Genomic DNA, 14165 nt, shown 5'->3' with positions numbered 1-14165 from the left:
TTTGACCCCAGTATTCTTTCCTGCCATGGCAGGGGGTCGGACTAGTTGATCGGCTCAGGTCCCTTCCGACCCTAGAAACTATGAAACTATGAAAAAAAAACCCTATAACTTTTTCTTCTCATCTCAAGTCACACTAGTTAAAGTTTGCCAGGATATCTTTTTAAATGTAATTGATTAAAAAAAATCAAATTGATGGTGTTCCTTTAATTATCACGAAGGACTCTGATCTCTTTCACCAGAGTGAATTTAATAATAGAATAAAATATTTTCAGCATTTCTCTGCATATTCCTGTTTGGATTGCTCTATACTGGGAGAAGAGCATCAATATTTTAGAAGTAACATCATTACCAAAATGTTGATGTTCCAATTTCAACAGAACAGAATGGACTTTTCTTAGCAATTTTTCATGATTATTTGTGTTTCTTGGACAGTAACCTTATACTTTCAAAGAATCATAGAAAATTAGGGTTGGAAGAGACCTCAGGAGGTCATCTAGTTCAACCTCCTGCTCAAAGTAGGACCATCCCTAACTAGTTTATTACAACCAGGGCTTTGTCAAGCTGGGCCTTAAAAACTGCCAAGGATGGAGATTCCACCACCTCTCTAGGTAACTTGTTCCAGTGCTTCACCACCCTCCTAGTGAGAAAGTATTTTCTAATATCCAAGCTAAACGTCCAGTGCTGAAACTTGAGACCACTGCTCCTTGTTCTGTCATCCGTCGCCACTGAAAACAGTTCAGCTTCATCCTCTTTGGAATCCCCCTTCAGGTAGTTAAAGGCATCTATATTTTCAATCTTCTCTTCTCCAAACTAAATAAACACAGTTCACTCAGCCTCTCCTCAGATGTCATGTGCCCCAGCCCTCTAACCATTTTGGCTGCCCTCTGCTGAACTCTCTCCAACTTGTCCACATCCTTTCTATAGTGGGGGGACAGGGGGGAGGGGGACAAAACTGGATACAGTACTCCAGATGTGGCCTCACCTTGCAGAATAAAGTGGAATAATTAATTCCCTCAGTCTGCTGGCAACACTTCAAATAATGCAGCCCACTATACTGTTAGCCTTCTTGGCTAGGGACAGACATTACATATAAACTGGTTTAAGTGATCAGAAACTGGTTTAAACCTGTAACAGATGTTCAGTGCACATAAACCAATTTGAAAATGGCTGAAAACATTTTGAGATGAATCTGGTTGAATGTAGTATCAGATTTAACTGACTTGGGTCACACCAGTTTATGCAATGTCTGTCCCAGACCCCTGTGACAGCTTGGCTCAGGGGTTTTGAAAAGTTCAAAAATGATTGGTGGGGGGTATTTCCTTTTCCCCACCCATCAGGCACTGGAAAAGGAGAAAGCTTGCCCCATCTCAACCACGGGCAAGGTAGAGAAACCAGACCTGAGAGTAGACTCACCGCTCATATTGCCTGATTTGTCCTGCCAGCCACCTGGGGAGGATAAAAGGGGCAACACACCTGGCCCCGGGACAGAATAGGACAATGAGAGATGAAGAAGGGGAGTCCCAAAGAGCTGGTGAAAGCTAGTCAGAGGGACGGAGCGGCATGCAGGCAGTGGGTCAGGCATCCGACCCCTGGCAGGCAGGCCAGGAGCTCAGCGTGCAGGGGTTCTATCACTTCAAACTTTTTGAACCTGCGCCTCCAATTTTGTGAAATCCTGCATCTGAAGCTTTGTTGTTGATTTACCTCTGCTAGATGTATATGTGTACATAACTTTACTGAATCCCCTCTTGCTCTCCTGCACCCATTGCCACCCCACATGTGTGTCATATCCTAACCCAGTTCTTTTCCTATTAAAACCATACGTGGTTAAATTGCAACTGGTCTCAGCTCTACTCTATAGGGGATAGGAGGGGAGTGGCTACCCCTCTCCACAGTGCACTGGCACTCGCTAAATCCCTTCAACTGGAGAGGGAGTACCTTATCTGAGTACCACCTGAGTTACACCCCTTCCTGGTTTAACTTAAACCAGAGTCCCCCAGCACCCTGGCGTGATCTCTCTGTTCCAGTCCAGCAGGGCTGGTTCCTCCCCTCTGTTCCCCAGCTGGAGCAGGGACAGGCAGGAACAGGCAGGGGTGGGGGTCTGCCCAGGAGGGGCTTTAATTCCCCCCTCCCTGTCCCACTGGCAGGGACCCAAGCCAGGTCTAAGTTTAAGTTAAGATTCCCCCAGCATTCAGGCATGCTGTCTGGGCTGGGTGGGGCTCTGTTACACAGCAGGGCTGGCCCCTCCCCTCTGCTCCCTGGCTGGAGCTCCAGCAGTGACTTGCAGGCACAGCAGGGTCTGCTGGCTTCCCCACACCCCCATCCCCCACCCCTCACCACTCACGGCTTAAGCAGGGATTCCTTCCTCCTCTCTCCCCCAGCATGGACCAAAGCCACCATGTGTTATGCTAGCTAATGCTGAGAGGTGTCTATGTAAGGGAGATAGGACAGTATCCACTTAGGGCTTTTTGTAGCTAATCAACAGGTCAGCTGGTAACGTTCCTACATGCCTTCCTTTGGAAAAAGCTGTTTAAGAAGAGCTTGAACTAATGAGTGAGGCTTTGTTTTCTGATGGGGTGCTAAATGCTGATAACAGAGCTGATAAATGCACTGTTGTCAAGAGCATCCTGCTGAGACCTGGCCACGCCCTCCTCAGCTCAGCACTATGGCACAAATAGAGGGCCGCTCTAGCACTCCCCAGCTTCTAACCTGAGCCACTGCAGGCATGTGCCTGCATTCTTTCAGTCCAGAGGGGATGTCTGCACAGTTACAAACTGATTTAGCCTAGCCAGGTTAGACCAACCTGCAAAAATTGAATCAATTCAGGCTCAGGCTTTTTGAATGTCTGTCCCTAGCCCTTGGCAACAAAGGCACACTCCTGACTCATGCCCATCTGATTGTCCACTGTAACCGCCAGGTCCTTTTCTGCAGAGCTGCTGCTTACCCAGTCAGTCCCCAGGCTGTAGCAGTGCATGGGATTCTTCCATCCTAAGTGCAGGACTGTGCACTAGTCCTTGTGGAAACTTTGACATGTTGAACCTTCATCATTACCAATATGCTTACAAATAGTGGTTTTTACTTTTTGAAAAAGAAACATGTATATTTCGAATAGGTCTTTTGAATAAAGAAATATATATATATTAAGAAATATATTTTGAATAAAGAAATATATATATGTATTTCTCTACTTCTGATAAATATGTGTGCATGTGTGTATATATACATATAAGTATATGTAAATCCACACGCGCGCGCACACACATTACACGTCAGCATTACAGATTAACTTAATGCTCACTTTTAAAATAGCAGGTGATCTGCAAATTTTCTCACACGGTTCTACCAGCTGAATCAGGTCAATGACTCTTACAACAGCTTTGCTCTCTATCTGGTCCTTAAGTCTGTCTGGAATCATTCAAGACTAGTAGTTTAGTGATATGCAAGGACTAGTAGTTTAGTGATATGGAAATGTAGTGATTAACACCATGTGATTAAACTATTTTAGCTTTCAGATATGAGAGGCCTAATCAATGCTACCTATTTTCTCTATTTAAAATGTCTCAAGTTTTTCACAAAATAACATTCACTGAAAACATTATATTGGTATTAAGACTCAGGTTAAGTACAGACATTTGGGGGCATTAGGAGGACATTAAAACAGTTCAAAACAGCTGCCCAATATCAGTTAAATCAGGATGGGGGCGTTAATTGGGGAGGTGAGGAGACAAGCAGGCTGTGAGGTTTGGGGCTCTGTCAAGGGATGAGAGGACAGATGCAACCTGCAGGTGGGGTAAAAGGGCAGGTGTGACCTGTGGGTAGGTTGCGGGGGACAGGAACGACCCATGAGGGGTGAGGTGGGGGAAGGACCAATTCATGGGTGGAGTGAGGGGAAGATACAACCCATGGGAGAGATCAGGGGGCTGGAAGATAAGTGCCATCTGCAGAGTGTTACTGGCATCCAGGAGGCTCTGGTGCAATCAGGGGTGCTTGCAGGGTCTGTGGGAGAGGCTTGAGGGAACCAGGGATATGTTTAGCCAATTTGATACCTTGTCTATTCTCCTCTCCCTGCTTGACCAGTGCATCCCAGCTCCACAGAGCCCCTGGCAGCCCGCTACCTGTGTTCCTGCCACTCCACTCTGGGCTCTGCCGGTGCTCACCCCAGTGCACTGGCATGGGCCCTGTTCTCCCAATCAGCTGTTGCTGCACTCAGTGTGCCCATTCCTCCCACCTGCTGGAGCCATTTTGCTGCGCACCTCCCCACTACCAGCTGTCTGGCCAGCCAATCCAGTACCATGTGGTTCCCAGCTGCAGTGTCAGGACCACAGGAGCCAGTCTGGCTGACTCTGAGGACTGGGGTGGTTGCCCATAGTCCTCCCCTGCCTCCCTCCCCACCTCCTTCTTATCTATATTTCCCTCGGCGCAGGGAGGCAGGAACTAGGCAGAGGCTTCTGGCTGGGGCTTGGGGTAGAGGAGGCGGGATGGTGGGGAGGGGCAGGCAGGGCCAGGCCAGACTTGCTGTTGTGGCTGCTTAGTTCTGCCGCCAGCTTCCCCATGGTCCTACTGCCCCTGTCTCCTGTCAGCTTTGACAGGCAGCCAGGGCAGATAAATATTAATTTTCTAAATTTTTTAGGGGCCCCGTGGGCTGGATTGAATGGCCTGGCAGGCTGTATCCAGCCCATGGGCCATATTTTGCCTGCCCCTACTTTAGAGTAAACCCACCCCAGAGGATCTGCATGTGTAGACACGCCCAATAATTATTTCATGGCCCCTAAGAAAAACATCTAAGAAGGAATTCCAGGGATGCTCTGGCAGTCTAGCTCAAGGTACCAGATGGTCTAATAAGTCTTGGCTATCTAAAACAGAAAGATGTACAAGTGGCAACTGTTCAAGACAAAGACATATGCCTCAGTTTCTCAAAAGAAAATAAATATTTAAGGCCTATTATTAATTAATATAAAACTGCTGAGGAAAACGTGTTCATTAAAAAAGTGAGGGGTGCAACTCAAAATAATTTGGCTACTTTTTAAAAAAGGTATGTGTTCTACAGAAATCAGGGTGGAAAAATATTAGATCATGTAACAAGATTAAGGGAAAACTTTCACTCAGTTGTTTCATGCTGCATACATACAAAAATTAAAAACCAGAAAATTCATAGAAATTGTTGCTCTTCTAAAATGTTGATTTTCTTAAAGGAAATTTTGGCTTTGGTGAGAGATCAGGGCATTAGTACCTGTCAGAGAATTTTATCCCTTCATAAGGTAAGATTCTGAAACACTAGGCAAAGGATTTATATCAGCAATAACGTAGAAAGGAGAAACAAAGCTTGCATTAATAGAGGCAGTAATTAGAAATGGAAGAAATTATTAAAGCATTCTTACAAACATCAGTGACACAAGATTGCTGGATATTTTAGAGAACTTGTAATAAAAACATAAATTTTCACATTCACTTTATGGTAGGTCGTTCATTCTAATCTACCCTCGATCAGGAACAGAAAATATTTTCCATTTTATCTCTGCTTGGCAGCCAACATAAAATGAATTAATAATCTTGTACTTCATGCACAGCTGACTACCGCACAAGAACCACCATTCCCAACTGGCATTTTTGTTGGCAATCTGTGCAAAGTCTAAGGATTTCATTGGCATCAAATCTGAAATATGCTCTCAACTCAAACGGTGATCCCTTGAGAACATGTTGAGGTACATATGGTAGAGTGCCACTATCTGTTCTGTTCACAGTCTGCTAATAGAAGGCTTCTGTTTCCAGTATTGTCAGACTGGCACCATTCAGGGTGCTTTTGGGAAACAGTGTGCTGAGTTCTGGTTACATTATTAAAACACAACATTTAACAAATGGAGAAAGTGCAGTAGAGAGCAACCAGAACGCTAGAATAAACATGAAATGAATGCTTATAGTTGTGCTTTAAAAATAAATAAATAAATAAAATTATTTGCAGGGACGAAAAGAATACTGCAAAGAAGAAAATTATTAACAAGTTATAAACTATTATTGAAAATCATACAAAATTTTTAAAAATGTGATTACTTATGATATATGATTTATTGCATTATATTAAATAAGTTCTCACCTTAGCATTTTCAATGCAAGGACAAATAGCCCAGGCTGCACTTGCTTGAACATCTGGATGAGGATTTTTCAACAAGGACCATAACAAACGGACTCCATCTAAACGGTCAATTATCCTATTACAAAAACAAACATAAAAATCAAAATTAATTACAAAATAGACCATGCAATTTTATATTGTATAACTGTTTGGAAGGCCATGTCAAGAAATACTGGTACAAACTCATTTAATATACAGTGTTGTTTTACTTAAGTGCTACTGACTTAGTGTTTTCAACATTTTAAGTAAATATCACTCACTATCACTAGATGGTTATACACAAATTGTTTAGAATGAAATCTGTTTCTAACTAAAGCTTATGAGTGCAGGTTACTGTCTTCTCAGCACTTTGACTTGAAATGTTTTACTTAAGAAACATAAAGCAAATGGCATTACATCCAGGATTCATGTAAACTTAAAAACAAGCCATGTGACTTTTTAATGAGCTTCATGCAAAGCGAAACCCAAATTCAAACATACTGGTTTCTTTCATATAGTAACAAATACTTTCAAAAACAAATATTTATGCCAAAAACTATGTACTTAACTTTTATTCAGTCTATGTTTAATGTATTTACCTTACTGTATGACATATTTTAAACTCCTATGTTTCCAATCTAGCATTAGGAATTAAAATGGTCACACCACAGTGCATCCTTTGTTGGGCATGAATAACGTGTAACTTGTTTTCCATGTGTTCCCCACCAACAAGACTAACATTGAATACTGTGTTATAATTACTTAAACATACTGTAATCAAAGTATCTTCATGACTAGCTGAAAAATGAATTATCATCAGAGTCATCTCTACACCATCTGTCTTATGTTTATATATCAATCAGCCTACGGGATCATAACTTCACATTAGGGTCCACTGAGTACTTTAAATGGAGAGGAAGGCCAAACAAAACTTAATATCCTTTACAAACATGGCTTTGTTCAGAAAGATATGTTAAACTCAAAGCAGATGAGATGAAGATAAAGAAAATCAGGCAAACTTTGATTTCTAACCTCAAAAGTAAGAGTTTAATTATATGCAGTTAGTCCACATCTTTAATTGTGAATACAATATTACAGAAATAAAATAAAGTACAGGCTTACTCTTGTAAAATCAAATAACAACATATAATTTGTGTTTATTACATAAAATGTGCCAGGATATTTTTTTTAACTAAGTATGAAATCCATTCTGTATATAATCATATGATTATCTGAAGCAGAAAAAATGACTTAGGACATAAACTCTGCCTAAAGAAATGAAGGGCCTTACAAGAAATTGATGCAACCTAGTCATATAATTTGTTTTCAAAATCCCAACTTTTCCATAGAACAGAGGACAACCAAACACATTAAATGAGTTGTTGTTTATGAGATCTACTGAGTATAAAGTAGTCTGAAGTGCACACTCATTGTCAAATATATCAGCTGCCAAAAGTTATCAGTCAACAGAGAAAAAAAGAAAGAAAGAAGTCAGAGTTCACATCAGGAGCAGCACAATAAGCCATAACAGAACAATAATACACCATGCAGCTATATATATGCATCTAAATTACTGGTCCAGATAGTAACAAAGACTGTAAAGGCAGTTTGTAAAATCTAAAAAAAAATCTTTTTAATATTCCAATATTATTTTCCTGTAATTTCCAAAAAGACCATGAGAAAATACCCTGTTACTAGAATGAATAAAGGGCCTGTGAATCTTTCTGTCTCTCATCTTAATCACCCAGAACAGTTGTTATTGAGCAACGCCTCCCCCGAGCGGCTAAATATGAAGGATCTAATCCTTACTACCCATACAATCATGAGACAGGGTATGCACTGAGCTCATTTCCTGCACTGCAGAGAACAATCTTAAGGCTGACTCAGCTTTTTGGATGACACCCCCCTGGGAAGCACTGCCTCAACACAAACCCAAACAAGGGTTCCTAAACATTTATAAAGGAAGCAAAAAAAAAAAAAAATCTTAATTTAATTGAGTACATTGGGGTACACAGCTATTAAGTGATTTGCCCAATCCACTGTGGTGGAGCACATGCATCTCAGCACAAGAGTTAAAAAGAGATACCAGCTGAGGAGGCCAAGGGCTAAGTCCAATTTCATCTTTATGCATCTAAGTGGCACTTACATAGCTGGGTAATAGCAATTACTTACATACAGTTCGTAATATATGTAGCTACAATTACCCTGAGCTTCTTTTTTGACTGTGCTCAGAAATCTGGGCAACCACCTAAGCAAACTAGATTTGCCTGGGCATGCGCATAACACTGGGTAAATTTCAAAACTTTTGTTAAAGAAAAACTACAGTTTTAAATGTTCAACACTGAAGAAGGGGGCCAGGGTGTCCTTCCTCCTTTTAGCTCATTTCCCTAGTGCAGTGGTTCTCAACATTATTAGTTTCAATCAAGGCACTCCAACCAGCACCCTGGTTGAAAATCACTGTCCTAATGGCTCGAACACTTGCCCAAAGAGCAGGTGATACAGGTTCTAGGCTCCACTCACCCAGATGATCCTTGAATGTGTGTTTCCTAGCAAAGTACTGTAATCACTGCTCTGGGCACACCCTCACCTACTCACTAGCTAAAATGCAGCAGTAACTACGACTACATACCACCACAGGTTTTACTTGTGGCAGGTATGCATATAGGGCACTTGCATGGAAATGGGTATGCATATACGACAGTCCTGTTCTGTTGCAAGTGGAAATACAATCCAAACTGTGCATACAAGTGCGGTTACATAATGCTACTTAAATGCAAGAATATGAAATAGAATTTAGCAGGAAGCAGCTTTGACCTGCTAGAGATGTGAGCCATGTCAAGCTTGGAGAATGACTTTACAAGAGGGGTGCCAGCAGTTCAGCAGGGAGCAGCCTTGAGAGGAGACAAACTTTTGGTTCTCAGCTCCCTGATGGACTCCCCATTTAAGGCAGAGCCTGCTCTTATGCCATAAACTTTTTGAGTTCCCTATGAAAAAAGCAGACCAGAGTACTAACTATTGCTTTAAGGCATAGTCTGGTGATTGTTTTCCTTTTCACACTTATTCACTCCTCTTACCTATTTTCTCAGAACCGTGGAAGGGGTAAAACTGCTGAGGAATTCTGCTGGAGGGCTGAGCTTCCACTATATCTGTTGAGCATTACTGTTCTGACATGGACAATGTAAATTGAAGTACCGGCACATCTAAAAGAGAGGCTATAGAGAGTCAAGGCTTGTAACAATCACTAACAAAATTTTTAGAAAAGCCAAGACCAGGTCTTCTGAATGTCAGTCTGATGGTTTAACTACAAAATCATCCCTCCTTGAAGCACCTGCTACTTCTCAATGCCAGCATGGCTTTTCTGGAATCAGGATTTCATGCCTGTAAGTAAAGTTGAAGCCCTGTTTCCAGTGAGAAAGGGTTTTTTTTCCATCTTCTGCTGTCTCCATCTCTCTCATTTATACATTTCTCTTCTTTTATACTATATACGAATTTTATTTATGGTATCTCACTTCCTCACCTACTCTTCCTCGCCCACCAGACGTTGCACTGCAATCTCCAACTTGTATATTATTTTCCTTTCTTAGCCTCTCAGGCTCCAGTCACCTTGACTTGCTCTCTTCTATCAACAGTTTTTCTCCTTGTATTCAGTGCCTTTCAGCTATAGAGGCATTCCACAGATAGGTGGAATGCTGCAAGTATATCTGCATACTCTGAGAGGAGTTTGGCATACCACATACCATTTTAAAATAATGCATGACTTGTATAACATTAAAAAAATGGAACAAATTATATTTGTTGTATTTCCTGATCGAGGACATGTTTGCTATATTGTCTGTCTTTACTCTTCTGTGTACAAATGGCTTATTTTTGTGCGGCTGCTTTAACAAATATAAGGCCAACTCCTGTTCGCAAATAAAACTTCCACTGAAGTCACTGTTAAAATTGTGTAACTGAGGATAGAGTCCACCCCACAGTTACCAAAAGGATCTGCCATGGAATAACCAAACAAGAACCAGATGGAACAAAGCCTGAGAACTGTTGAGTCATGGCAACAGAAATGCTTAGCACACATGGGCGAATTTAGGATTTTGAAATGGGGGGTGCAGATGGGGTGGTGCATCATCAACACATTTTTCCCCAGTTTAAAAGAACCTAGAAGCTTTACTAATTTGCTACAGGCTTAGGGCTATATTATACAGTTTAAGATCTAAGTAAAAGTAAATACAACTTTATGGAATGTACATTAATTTGCTAATTATATATTATATATATAAAAAATAAGGCAAAAAAGTAACCAAAGGATGTTCTGTCATTGGTCCTGCAGGCATTGGAATTAAATGTACAACTCGTTTTCAGAGCCATAAAATAAAATCTACCCTTTGTGAGTGTCTTGGCAATGCATCCAATGTTTTACTCAAAGTTTTTCCACACCTGAGGTAATGTTTTTAGCTGAAGTCAAAAACAGTGTGCAGGGCTGTGAAACAGGAGCTACGCTACTGGGAGCATCTAACAGAAAGCAGAATTGCAGAAGAAAGAATAGCTTGGGTAGCGAAACATTAAGGCCATTACCAAGGAGGCAGGGTCATTAACACCCGTGGAATGGAGAGTTTAGAAAAAACATGATTCTAATATAATAAATGGGTTAGTTTGTCTGCCTGTGTGTCTGTCTGTCTGTAACGCTTTTGGCCAACTGAGCATGTGCCACTGAGAGGGCAGGTGGTGATTGGCTGCGGGGGCCCAAGTTTGAGCCACTGCTGGGGAAGTTTGTGGTGGTGGCGAACATACCCCTGGCCACCTGAGCACGGCAGCTTCCCCATGCCTCCCTGCCTGAGGGTGAAGGGGGGAGAGTTACAGTGGTGGCGCCTCCCTCCCCACCCTTCCCTGCAGCCCTCCAGAACAGCCAGCAGTGAGGGGGATGCAGTGAGCAGGGAGGGAGGGGAGCAGGGCAGGGGGAGACAAAGGGGGGGTCATTGTGGCAGCTGTTGTTGGGGCTGGGCAGTGGGAAAGGAAGGAGGGAAGGAGGGGAGCGAGAAGGAGTCCCTGGCAACAGCTGGCAGAGAGGGGGAGGCAGCAGGGAGGGAGGTTGTGTGGGTCCAGGTGGACACAGGCGGGTCATGGTGGCAGCTGTTGTCAGGGCCAGGCAACAGGGAAGGAAGGGAGGGAAGCGGGGGAGGGAGGTCATGGTGGTGGCGCTCTCCTGCCACCCTGCCCCAACAATAGCCAGCAGGGAGGGGGAGGCTGCAGGCAGCAGGCAGGGTGGGAGTGGAGAGGGTAGGAGAGGTGCGGCTATGGCTACCTGAGCCTACCTGTGGAGGGATGTCCCGAGACGCCGAGTAAAGGGGGCGTTACAAGCAGTGTGGAGCCCCCAGTGTGAGGGGGAGCAGTGCGTGGAGCCCTATGAAGGGAGAGGGGGCTCAGCCAGTGAGAGACAGAGCTGAGTCCTGACCCCAGTAAGTCCTCCAATGCGGGAGGCAGAGTTTGGGTCAAATATAACACCAGTGGTAGTACCAAGAACTGCTGCCCGGTGGGGGAGTCGCCTGAGAGTCCCCTGTGAGATCCTAAGGCCCCAGTCGTAGTGTAAGGTTAACTCCAGCTCCCCATGTCCGTGGAGGAGGACCCAGAGAGGGGGACCCTGGGATAAGATTATGGGTCATACATCAGGGCCTGCCAGAGCTTCCCCTGACTGGCCCATGAGGGAGCCAGGACCAGGAGGGTCAGAAGGGCAAGTAGGCCCACCAAGAGTGACGCCCAAGAGCCAGGGGCCTGGGGTCCCAACTGGCCTGGTGGTAGGCTGGGGCTAGTGTGAGCCGAAGGTCCCAGTGAGGGGACCACACCTGAAGGGGAACCAGTGGCAGGGAGATATTTATGATGGTGGCAGAGTCCACCTGAAGGGAGGAACTCAGGTGGGGGTCCTACAGCAGGATTCTGGGGGACTGGCACATATGAGAACATCATGATGTCATCTATGAGGCTTGGGCTGCAGTGTAGGGGAGGAATGGAGCTTCAGATAGCGCCCCCTAGCAGCAGGGCAGAAAATGGGCAGCCTCCCACCTAATTACATCTATTAATTAATCAATTAAGACCAAGGCGTGGCAGGTAAGAAAGTGGGTGGTTGACCCAAGAACAGGTGGGTGGGCCACATAGTTGGATTGGCCCCAAGCAGGCCCCCTGTTACAGGTGAGTGGTTTGCCCAAAGGCAAGTGGGGAACCTAGCACTGTCTCCAGGCAGGGAGTCCCACTTCGCCACAGTAAACACTGCCAGAAATATGTCATTTTTGACAGGTAATTAGCCAGTAGACTATAAAGAGCCATGAAATCAAGCGACTCCCTCACTGCTGCCTGAATAGAAATGATGCTGCTACTGCCAGGCATTTGGTTTTAAACTTTTGGTGGACCAAAAATCAAACAAAGGGATGTGACTGGATTACTGCACACCTCCGGATCTGTCCCAGGGGACACGTTTAAGGCTCTGATCCACAATAAGATTAAAATTCATGAAAACAAATTGAGATTGGAGAAGAGATGAATGGATTAAACAAAATATGTTTTCCCTATGCTCATCAGTCCTAAGTTCTCTCCCAAGCTTACACTGGATCTATCAAGGAAAAAAAAGTACTAATAGAGTCAACAATGCCCCCATATTTTCACAGTGGGAAATTTCTAGTTAGTCATAATACATATGATACATTATATATGGAGCAAAAGCCTTTAACATTTTCTCTTGTTGAGAGTTTATTCTGAGACATTCACCAATTATTAAACATACATGTATTAAACGTCATTCTCATCCTGTTTTCATTTTTCTGTGGTTTCATTGGATAATCAAACTAAGAGCACCTGAGAGCACTTCTATTCAAACTCATGCATCTTATTAACAGCAAAGGGCGTACTTAAAATTAACTGACTAGGACACTGATTTAACTGTATTTTCAATTTCTAGTTTTTTTCCAGTACAGAAATATACCTATTTTATTTTCTTTACAAAAAATAAAAAAACAAACAAAAGGCAGGCTAGATTTGTTAAGCACAAAAACTTCAACTCTAATTGGATCATTTTTAGATAATGTTATGACTGGCTGGTACAAGTGTTTTGTATATAAATTTCTTTTCATCCTTAACTATAACATCACTAGCAGGATGCTGTAATAAAGCTACTTACTGCAATCAATACAAGCATGCATACTTGAACATTTACTTTGGTTGGCAATCCAACTCTGTATTCATTCATAGCAAGAATATTAGTCACCCATGTGGTTACAGTCACTTAAATAATGCATTTTACAATAATTTGTTGACATTATGAAGACAAAATTAAACTATAGTGAAACGTCTACTAAGCAACCACTCAAGGGGCTTATAAATGACAAGGGTCCTTTAATAAAAATAGCCTAACATTTTACTTGGAAGCTGAAAGGAATCTCATAAAAGTTCAAATACAGTATTTAGCTGATACCAAAAGTCTTATTGTTTAAGATTTGTAAAATTAAAATATTTAAGTACTTCCTTGAAATACAAACATTTACAAGATTACAATACAGGATCTAATGTAAAAAAGGCCAGTCATAGACCTAAACAAAATTAAAATGTACATCTCATTGCATTTTACTGGTGTCTGGTGTTTCAGTCTAAAAACTTTAGAATATAAAAGTCTACAGAGTCCACAATCCATGGCCCAAATTCTGAGTTTGGACTGAACTGCCTTAAGTGGAGCTAAGACATGCAATGCTGTAAAAATGGCTGCATACTACCTTTTTGTTGCCCAGAGTTCTGGGTCTGGCCAGGAGTAGTAGTTTGTGGCCAGAGGACAAGTGGCTATTAGGCCTCTGTGAAGCAGCTAATATTCACTTCAGATTAGGATTCGGCTGATTCAGGGGACAGTGACTCGATTCAGTAATTCGAATCACTGTCCCAAATCAATTCAGCCGACTCTAATTCAGAAATTCAGCTGCTGCCGAATCTCTAAATCATGCAGGCCCATCCCCCGCCCGCTCTCCCAGCCCTAGCAATGGCTGCCCTGCCTGCCCCAGTTCCCAGCTTTCTGAAAAAAAAAGCCCCGACT

General features: G+C 42.9%; 1 protein-coding gene across 2 annotated transcripts in view; it reads right to left on the bottom strand.

The window, feature by feature from the left end:
• The window catches only part of ARMC4 (armadillo repeat containing 4), a 181739-nt gene that overhangs the window by 66798 nt on the left and 100776 nt on the right, over positions 1-14165 (bottom strand). For both annotated transcript variants that reach the window (XM_019531524.1, XM_019531533.1), the window contains one exon: positions 6089-6203. In XM_019531524.1, the coding sequence (XP_019387069.1) occupies positions 6089-6203 (115 nt within the window). The remainder of the gene's footprint in view (positions 1-6088; positions 6204-14165) is intronic.

This window comes from Crocodylus porosus, unplaced genomic scaffold (assembly GCF_001723895.1).
Source record: "Crocodylus porosus isolate Cpor-Errol unplaced genomic scaffold, CroPor_comp1, whole genome shotgun sequence".
Taxonomy (NCBI): Eukaryota; Metazoa; Chordata; order Crocodylia; family Crocodylidae; genus Crocodylus; species Crocodylus porosus.
The sequence above is the reverse complement of the archived record's forward strand: the minus strand, read 5'-3'. Positions and strand labels throughout refer to the sequence as shown.